The sequence below is a fragment of the Cucurbita pepo genome, chromosome 14 (genome assembly GCF_057944985.1).
Source record: "Cucurbita pepo subsp. pepo isolate OVF chromosome 14, ASM5794498v1, whole genome shotgun sequence".
NCBI classification, from domain to species: Eukaryota; Viridiplantae; Streptophyta; class Magnoliopsida; order Cucurbitales; family Cucurbitaceae; genus Cucurbita; species Cucurbita pepo.
The window spans coordinates 4,594,880-4,605,410 of NC_141811.1; the positions used below are offsets into that span (position 1 = coordinate 4,594,880).

The 10,531-nt window shown below is 35.1% G+C and overlaps 1 protein-coding gene and 1 long non-coding RNA gene across 2 annotated transcripts; both read left to right on the forward strand.

Moving 5' to 3' along the window:
* Positions 1-2,447: 2,447 nt before the first annotated feature.
* LOC111810341 (NDR1/HIN1-like protein 12) lies at positions 2,448-3,554 on the forward strand. The gene has a single exon (XM_023697053.2). The coding sequence runs from the start codon at positions 2,845-2,847 to the stop codon at positions 3,445-3,447; it is 603 nt and encodes a 200-aa protein (XP_023552821.2). The 5' UTR covers positions 2,448-2,844; the 3' UTR covers positions 3,448-3,554.
* A 1,944-nt stretch (positions 3,555-5,498) lies between these two features.
* LOC111809890 (uncharacterized) lies at positions 5,499-10,507 on the forward strand. The gene is made up of 2 exons (XR_015411708.1): positions 5,499-9,238; positions 9,305-10,507. It is a non-coding gene; the product is annotated as an uncharacterized LOC111809890 (long non-coding RNA).
* Positions 10,508-10,531: the final 24 nt, after the last annotated feature.

Here is a 10,531-nt window from a genome sequence, read left to right on the forward strand (position 1 = left end):
ATTATGCAATATTTCAAAATAAAGGGTCGATACCGAAAATATTTGAAAAATATTACCAAAAAGAGGTTTTATCGGCCCATTGGCCCACTGGGCCGCACTAAAACAATTTTTCCCAACTACTTATAGTCAGTTGAATAATAATTGACAAAACGAATATTCAAATTTCATGAAAATTTGTTAACGTCCATTTGATTTTAGCATTTTTCTCTAATTTTTATTAATTATTATATTTAAATAAGTTTTGTTCGCGTGAAAGTTATGCATTAATAATTTTAAAACAAAATTTAATAAAATATTAGAATTTAAATTGATATAATTATTTATTAATTTAAATTTTTAATTGATACAGTCTTAAAATTAGGAGTATAAATTGATATTTATCCTATTGAGGATTCTTATTGGTCGGATTAATTGTCAAAAATTACTTCTTAATTCCTTTTATACCATCCTTAAAATATTAGTTTTTCTAAAAAATACTCTTTTTTTAAAAATAAAAAAAAAAATCTCAAACGAACCCAAAATACACAGATTTTGCTATAAATAAAAACTATCTTTTACCTTATTGAGGAGTGAAATTATATTTTTACTCTCGGGGTAAAAAATATGAAATACATACAAAATCTCTCTCTCCTCTTTTTTCTCTCATTTTTCTCGTATCAATTTTTTTCTTCTCATTAATCAACTACGACATTAATTAAAAAGAGAAATATATATATATATATATATTATCGAAAGGGTGAAAAAAATCAACACCACCATGATAAAAGGCACTACCGAGATGGAAAAAAAAATTCATACCTTCCTCCATACAAACTTATTTTAGTTGCGTGACCACTTTTTTATACGTTTTTTAAATATTTTTTTACGATTATACTTAAGATTTAGATCAAAATTTTAAAGAATTTGGACGTCTAATGATCTTGAAAACATCTTAGGTAAGATGACACAGAGAGAAAAGAGAAATTTCATAATTATTTGATGTTTTTTAATTAAATAACAAAATTTCACGACAATATTAAATCATGGTACAATCGTAAGAAAATGACAAACTTGAGCAAAGACAAAATTTAATATTATAATAATCATTTATTTAAAATGTAATATTTTATGGCTAGTGCAAGTTAGCATAGATATCAAGAAAAGAAAAGGGTTTTTCTTTCTTTTTTTTTTTTTTTTTTTACTTCTACCAACATTTGGAAACTAAAAAGATATTAATTTATACAAAATGTCCCCAAGGGTAAAGCATCAATAAAAATTTTTATTTTTTACTTTTAAATTTTGTCTCAAAATAACCTTAAAATTATAAGAAAATCAATAATATTTATTTTAAATGGAAAAAATGATAAAATATGACACAGGAACTAATGTGTAAAAATTAAAGACATCAATAATATTATTTACAAGCTAAATTCATTCATAAATGATTTACACACCTCAATTGTAAAATGAATAAAAAAATTATTTTTTAGAACAAATTTTAAAACTTAAGAATAAAAAATAAAATTTATCTATGATCGAGAATATAAGTTATCTCATTGTTTGTATTATTTAAGCATTAAAAAGAATGGGATTCTCCCTCCCCTCTCATCTATAAAAGAGTCTAATTTGTATTTTTCTCCCTACACTCAAGTTCATTAAAAACACATAGCTCCATAGATTCTACTACCTATTATGGTTGAGTAAAGCCATATCTTATTCTAAACTCAATTTATTTGGTTTCCCTTAGAATTGAAATGTATTTTTATTTTAAAGAAATGTGAAAAGTTAATTAAAACATGTTTTAGTTTTTAGAAGTTAGTCTAAAAATTAAAAAAAAAAAAAAAAAAAAAATATATATATATATAAAATAAAATGACAGGCATATATACATTGAGCTAGAAAAACAACTCAAAAATTTAGGTTTTCAAAAAAAAATTTGTATTAGTTGGTTGGCTGCCATAGCAACCTAGATACAATTCACAATTCAACCAAACCCAACTTTTTATTTTTAGGTTGTTCGGTTTAATTATTTAAAAATTTATACTTATCTATTATACATGTTACATTATTAATTAAAATCTCACCAAACTCAAATATTAAACATTCACAAATACGATGTATCACTAATATGAGTTACGAACATTAAATATTCTTAATCTACAATATAATCTTAAAAGTAATGGAACTCTATTTTCAGGTTGACACGACCAAAAAAAATGTCAACCCATGGACGGGCTCAAAATTTTCGATTTTCTAAAAATTCAACCCAATCCAATTTGATTAAAAAAAAAAATCTAACCCAACGAAACTCAACCCAATGCAACCCTTTATAATTTGGGTTGGATAGTGCAGATTTGAGGAGCTATGAAATGGAATGAATGGAATGAACACTGGTACAAATGAAATCGATTCAAGTTTCAAAATTAAATCTAATTTATTCATTATGCTTTAAAAAAAGCATTTGTAATAGGTTCCTTAACATTGAATAATAGTCATCCAAGTTTGCAACTAAGGGGAAGGAATTAGCAGTGCAAGTTTGGTATTTTACTTTGGAAGAAAACAGAAAAAAAGTAAGAGGGATGTGAGTGGGCAAAGATTCCCAAGAACATTATACCTCTAAAAATTGTGGTATCCCAACAGGGAGTTTTGTTTCTCGGAATTCAAATGCTTTGCAACCGGGAAAGGTAGAGATACCAAAACCTTCCCCAGCAGATTGAACTTCGAATTCCACAAAATAAATTTAAACAAAAATCAAATACCTAAATCCCTCAATTCAAAAGCAGAGTCAAATTACCTCATAATTTCGAAGAAAAATCGCCGCCGGATGTTGACGGCCTCACGAAATCCCCAATCTCCAACCGCCCAATGCCACCGAAACTGATCTCCGACGCAAAGCGCCGCACTCATCCTCTCGTTTGGCTCGCCGCCCTGCTCTGTACTGTAGTTTCGATCGCCGTCATAATCGGAGGCATCGTCATCTTCATCGGTTACCTAGTGATCCACCCTAGGGTTCCGATGATCGGCGTTATGGACGCTCATCTCGATAACTTCCAGAACGACATCGCCGGGCGTCTGGAAGTTCAATTGACGGTGGTGGTGAAGGCGGAGAACGATAACGCGAAAGCGCATGCGAGTTTCTCCGATACGAGTTTCTTCCTCCATTTCCTAGGGATTAAGATCGCGCAGCTCGTGGCGAGGGATTTCGATGTGAGGAAGAACAGTTCTCTGATGCTGCCTTACGTAGTGCCTTCGAATTCGATTCCTCTGACACCGGAGCAGATGGAGGAAGTGGATTACGCGTTGAAGTCGGATGTGAGCCGGTTCGATTTGATCGGGGATACGAGAGTTCAATGGCGCGTTGGATTGCTTGGATCTGTTAAGTACAGGTGCCATCTTCATTGCGTGCTTAAATTTCATCCTTCTAATGGAACTTACTTCAGTCCGCCTTGCAGCTCCAGAGCTAAATAATTTCTCCCCTGTTCTTTAGGATCATCCTTTTCCTCCATTTCAAACCAATTTGGATTAGCGGAAATAAAAATTTCAAATAATTTCATGAGAATTTTTCCTTCTGTTTCTTGGAAAATGTACTATTCGTATACCGTAGCTTTTTTTTTTTTTTTTTTTTTTTTTTTTTTCTTTTTCTTTTTTTCTTTTTTTCTTAATAATAATTTTTGAAGAACTCTTATTTAGCCTTTAATTTTTAATTTTGATTTGATTGGTAAGATTCCACTAGCAGCTATGGAAGAGAGCGAAACACCCTTTATAACTTTATAAGAGGGTGAAAACCTCATTGTAGCGTTTAAAGTCTTGGGGGAAGCCCGGAAAGGAAAACTTAAAGAAGACAATATTTGCTAGCGGTGAGCTTGGGCCGTTAGTATTAGAGCCAGGCACACCACAAATGGTATCACATCAGACCGTGTGTCAGTAAGAATGCTGACATACCACAAATGGTATCAAAGCTAAACATCATGTGTCAGTAAGAATGCTGACATACTACAAATGGTATCAGAGCTAGACATCGAGCAGTGTGCCAGTAAGGACGCTGACACAACACAAATGGGTATCACAGCTAGACATTGAGTGCTGTGCCAGTAAGGACGCTGACACACCACAAATGGTATCAGAGCTAAACACCGAGCGGTGTGCCAATAAGAACGTTGGCACAACACAAGTGATATCAGAGTTAGATACCGGGCGGTGTGCCAGTAAGGACACTGACACACCACAAATGGTATCAGAGCTAGACACCGGGCGATGTGCCAATAAGAACGCTGGCACAACATCAGTGGTATCAGAGCTAGACATCAGGAGGTGTGCCAGTAAGGACGCTGGCCCCAAAGGGAGATGGATTTGGTGGGGTCTCACGTCGATTCAAGAAAAGAGTGAGTATGGGGGATGAATTTGGTGGGATCCCACCTTAACAAGAGAAAAGAACGATTGGACTTGGGGTGTTTTGAATTTATTATTCAAATTTTAGTTAGATTAATTGATTGATTTTTTGCCAAATTAGTTTGATTTTAGTTGATTTGTTGGTTTTTAATTTAGTTATCATTGTTTAAAAAGTTTTAATTAAGTTTCTTATTATAGCATATAATATTTAATTAATTGACAAGAATTTTAGAAGAAACAAATAGGCATAATATAATCGAGATTTTAATTTGTTGAAATAGAAAACTTAGGATAAGAATGGACTCATCTATTAAATTCTTTACTTATAAATGGAACATTTTTCATTAAATTTCAAATCCTAATTTTGAGCATAAAAAATGTGATTGATTAACAAAACTTTAAATTGATTAACAAATTAAAATTTTCAAACCCACTCCTAACTATCTAACTTAAAAACTAAGCCATTAAAATTTCGAAAAAAAAAAATCTAGGAATATTTTTCACAAATTTAAAACTTTCCTCCACACAATGATTTTTGGTTCCAATTACAATCGAATCAGATAAACTTTGGGCATCTTCAAACACAAAAATGTAGTTGAGAGGACCCAAAATTTTACACTTTCATCATAATCGAGACGAAAATTTGACCAAATTTAACGCCTCATACTTAGTATTAACACGAGTGCTTCTAATATGTTTGGTCATCACTTACATGTGGAAATTTCTAGGTGGCACCCAATATATAATTATTTCAAATAAATATGTTCAACAATGAAGTTCTTATGACTGAGCCACCAATAAAGAAGGCTCATCTTATTAGTATAGTCAGTGACTTTTAATTTTTCAAAGCCTTTTCAGCTATAGTTTCGTTATAATTTACAATTGGAAGGTGAGAAGGTAGTGTTTTATCCAAGGTAGTGTTTTAGGAGGCATATAAAGTAGTTCCTAAACAACAATTTTGGATTTTATGATAAGCTCCAAAGAAGAGTTAAATATTTAATGGCAAAAAATATTGGATAAGGTGAAGTTTGGTTATTTGTTGCCTCCCTACTTTTGTGAAGAATCTTTTATGATTGGGATGGAAAGTGGAAACAGTTGTAAGCTTTGTGTCAATTTCATGGCCCAAACATTGCTTCAAATTCCGCTTCGTTTTTATTTTTTAAATTTGTATTTATTATTTCTTAATAATTTATGGCGGGTTTTATCTTTTTATTTTAAAAGGAATTTATGACCAAATTTTAAAAGCTGTTTAATAGAACTAATTATTATGGAATTGTAAATTTATATTTACAAAACAATTAGAAATTTTTTTAATGGAGATGTTGGAGCTGTGAAGGAGCTTACACATGAGGTCACTGTACCTCACATCAATTAGTGCCGGTGGACCCCAATTTTTGAAGCCTATCGAGCCGTTGGATCGACGCGGCTTCTCAGTTGTCAATGGCCACGTGTCATCATCGTCTTCGATTCTAGTGCAATAAATACTCCTGAACTGTCTAAGTTTCTTTTCGCAGTGCATAGGGTTTAGTCTACGTCCTCTCTCCGCTTACTTCAGCTAACCGTCGCTGCACGCGTACGCCGCGGCGGCGGCGGCAGTGGTAGAGGCGAGAAGCTTTGCCGGAAATCGCTCCGCGTTGTTTCCTTTCAGTTACAACACCGGCGGTCTCTAATTCGCTTGGTGCAGGTCGGGAACTGCTTCGCTCTGCGTACGGTTTGTGTTTGCCGGCGGCCGGCCTTTCTTCACCTTCCTTTTTGTTCTTCTCTGCTTCTAGCTTTTTTTTTTTTTTTTTTTTTTTTTTTTTTTTTTTTTTTGTTTAATTTCTTTGCGGCCGCGTGGTGTTGTTGTTCGGGAAATGTTTGGGCGAATTGGATCCCGCCTTGCATCAACTGAATCGGAAACCGTGGTGAAGATTGCTTGGATTCTTGCCTTTCTCCAGATCTCAGGTACGGATTTCCTCTTACTTTCGATATAGGGCGATGTTAATCTAACCGTTCGCATTTTTCATAATCGGAGTTTTAGCTTTTTGTTGCTAGTTTTGATTTATCTGCGTGACCGAATTAGAAATTAATGGATCTGGACTGTGTCTGAATCATGATTCTCATTCTCCTCTGTCTTTCGCTTACGAAGTTGAGGACTGAGGAGCATAAGCTTGATTGTTAATTTCGGCTAATGTTTTTTGTGTATCATAAAGTCTATTGATATTCGTTGAAGTAATTGGTTTCCGTTTGGTTGCTTCAGTCCATAGAAAACAGTGACAGATAATAACTCTAGTTTTGATATAAAACTCTGATTCTAATCCATGCACAATAACTGAACTGTTAGAACTTTTCTCATGAAAAGAAAGAAAAAAAAACTGAATTAGTAGAACTTTGTTTTTAATCCATGCTCTGCTTCTGCCAAAAGAAGCAAAAAAGGAAAAATAGAGAGATGATGATAATCTTTGAACTGCGTAATTAGTGTTTGGTTCAATTAATAGATCCTTTTTCTGAGTAAATTTCTAGGAAGGAAGAACGTAACAAAAGAAAGAGGGAAAGAAGTAGCGAACTGTTAGTTAGTTGGATTCTTATGTTAATTCTCATATGACTGTTGGATTCCCCACAAAACGAGGTCAAGTTTCCTGAAATTTTGTGACCTTCGTTTCCTTTGAGGAAAGTAGAATTAAGAACAATGAAAGTTGTATTCCGGAAGGGAGGGAAATTTTGTTTCCATTTGACGAATCATGGGCCGTCGAGTTCCATCATTCGATGATGGTAGCTTATGGAAATGGAGACCATCCGATTCCTTGTGTTGGGAAAATAAAATATAAGCGAGATGGTTTGTTTTTACTAGTAGGAAATAGCACAAGGTTTTGTAGTTATTTCATATATATATATATAGTTAGTTAGTTTTTGTGATTTTATTTTTGTTCTTTCAAAATTACAATGCATTATGCATTGCAAGTATAATAAATATGTTCCACTTTTAGAAAACTTTCATGAAAATAATTAACTATTTAGTAGTTCCAACTTTATTTTGTATAATTTAGTTCTCATTGTGAAAATTATTTCAAGATTTAATAGTCTCTTCCTAGGTAGATTGATGAACTAATTAAGGATAGATTTTTTTTTGGATAGATTTCTCTTAATCCATAGTAGTTACTTTTGTTCGGGTTTCTTGGTTTGGGCTTAAATTGGGAACCGAACTGATGTCCAGTTATAAGTGAATTTTTCTTTGGATTGATTCTGTTCCGTTATTTCAAATCTCGGTTTGGTTGGTTAAGAAGGGTTTTCTTTTTGTGTTTGTATATTCGTTTAGTGTTCTTTCCGTTTTGTGACGTCCCATTTAATACGAATAACTAAACCAAAGAATTGGGTTCGAGTTTCGAGTTTATGAATTTTAAATTCTTAAGAGAATCATACGCATGTGTTTTTTAATTCACAGTTTTAGGCATATTAGTTTAAAATATTTTGAATTAAAAGAGAAGTTAGATATTGGTGCTAATCTTTTGTGTAGTCATGGAAAGTAGTAAAATATTCTCAGTTGCATTTTTGCCTAACTGATGTTGCCTATACTTCTCCCTCTGTTTTATTCAAGCTACCACTTTGCTTAAAGGAGTAGATTCTGGATAACCTTAATGATAACCAAAAAGACACTGAATTCATTTAAATAAGAAATGAAAATATTAAAATTGTTTTGTCGCTGTATAATTTGTGCATACTTGGCATCTAGCTGTATTGCACTTCTTTTTCACTTTGTTTTTCATTCTGAGTTCGGAGTATCGATACTACATGTCTTAAATTTAAAATGAGTAGGGTTAAATATTTGTGTTTAAATATGTAGGATAATTTGTATGTGTCTAAATTCAAATATGTAGGATAATTTGTATGTGTAAATTCAATTATGTTTAAAAATAAAAATAATTCCTTTTGACCTTTGTCTATACTTTTCGACCTTTTATCCATGAGAATTAAGACTTACTCTACATATTTTATTTTAAACGTAATTACAAAATTGATTAAAGTAAATTTATGCATGAATTGATTTTGGTGCTGGAGTTATGCTTGATTTTGGTGCTGGAGACGGCGATTGCATGCTTGGTTTTTTAGGGTTTAAGCCCCACTTCTAAGTTTCTAAACTTTATGAGTTTATTATCTTTATACATGTAATAACTACACCAGTATGCAAAAAAAATTAGTTAAATTATTAAATTATTTGTAATTAGTTTATACTATTTTATGCAAAATTAGTTAAATTATTTTATTAAAAATTAGATAAGCTATTTTTTTTAGAAGAATTCTAATTTATGATTGTGATTGTGAGACCGAATCAAGTTTTAGAGAGCAACCTTAAGCTAGCATCGAGGTAGACCAACGAAGTAACTCTATCATTGACTCAATTAGAATATTTGTTTTATGTATGATGACTGTGTGGTTATGATTGTTATGACGATATCATATGTTATGATGATGTTGATATGTTGTGAAGAATGTGTCGTAGTGGCCTTACTAGACCGAGCCAAACCAGGTAAGTGGCCATACTAGGCCAGGCCAGGCGAGGTAAGTGGCCATACTAGGCCAGGCCAGGCGAGGTAAGTGGCCATACGAGGCCAGACCAGACCAGACCAGACCAGGTAGGCGGTCGACCAGGCCAGGCCAGACCAGGTAGGCGGTCGGCCAGGCCAGGCCAGACCAGGTAGGCGGTCGACCAGGCCAGGCCAGACCAGGTAGGCGGTCGACCAGGCCAGGCCAGACCAGGTAGGCGGTCGACCAGGCCAGGCCAGACCAGGTAGGCGGTCGACCAGGCCAAACCAGACCAGGTAGGCGGTCGACTAGGAAAAAGGTCTTACGAGGCCAGACCAGGTAGGCGGTCGACCAGGCCAAGCCAGACCAGGTAGGCGATCGACTAGGCGGTCTTACGAGGCCAGACCAGGTAGGCGGTCTTACGAGGCCAGACCAGGTAGGCGGTCGACCAGGCCAAGCCAGACCAGGTAGGCGGTCGACCAGGCCAGACCAGGTAGGCGGTCGGCCAAGCCAGGCCAGACCAGGTAGGCGGTCGACCAGGCCAGGCCAGACCAGGTAGGCGGTCGACCAGGCCAAACCAGACCAGGTAGGCGGTCGACTAGGCAAAAGGTCTTACGAGGCCAGACCAGGTAGGCAGTCGACCAGGCCAAGCCAGACCAGGTAGGCGGTCGACCAGGCCAGACCAAACCAGGTAGGCGGTCGACCAGGCCAGACCAAACCAGGTAGGCGGTCGACCAGGCCAAACCAAACCAAGTAGGTGGCCCTACTAGACCAGGCCAAACCAAACCAGGTAGGTGGTCCTACTAGACCAGACCAGACCAGACAAGTAGGTTGCCCTACTATACCCGACCAAACCAAACCAAATCAAGTAAGTGGCCCTACTATTGACTAGATCAAAAGAATTGCCTTTATAGATCAAAAGAATGGCACGATATATTATGATGATACCTCATGTTACAATAATACGTATGCCATGTTGCATTATGACATAAATATACTTAGCAATGAAATGTATGACATGCTACGACATGTATGACAATGAAGAGTTTTCTAATGCACAATCTATGTAATATTTCAAATGATGTAATGTATGAAAGTTTATACATGCATGTTACAGGGTAATATGTGAGGAATGTATAAGGTTGTGTAATATATGAATGGTTAAGATGAAAAGTATAGGGACTTAATGCATACTATATATTCACATGCGTTAGGATACTTTCTTTTTTATGATGAGTACAGACGCGCATACACTATGATGATGGGATGACCATCATACTTGACATGATGCACAACACGACGACTGTTGTACCTCCGAACATTCATATACAGTTAACTAGCCCGACCAGCAGGCCTAGGGGGTGTGCAAGCCCGCTTGCTCATGCTCTCATGTGTGGGTTATGTATAAGAAAGTACTACACATCCAATTTGTTCGGACTCGAGGCCACCAGATTGACGACGACATCGTTTCAAAGACCATGAAACCTTCTTTGATAGTTGCATTTATTTTCATAGATCATGAGTTAGTTCAATAGATTGCTTTAATTTAATTTACTTTGAATATTCCCTTTGTATTGTTTTAAGATCCCTTTCGTAAACATGACATCATCTTATGAGTAGTTTTAAATTAATATTTCTACCTAAAGATAAATTAATATTTCTA

What these genes read in the sequence shown, in the direction of transcription:
- LOC111810341 (XM_023697053.2), top strand. Translation starts at nt 2,845, where the DNA reads ATGCCACCGAAACTGATCTCCGACGCAAAGCGCCGCACTCATCCTCTC.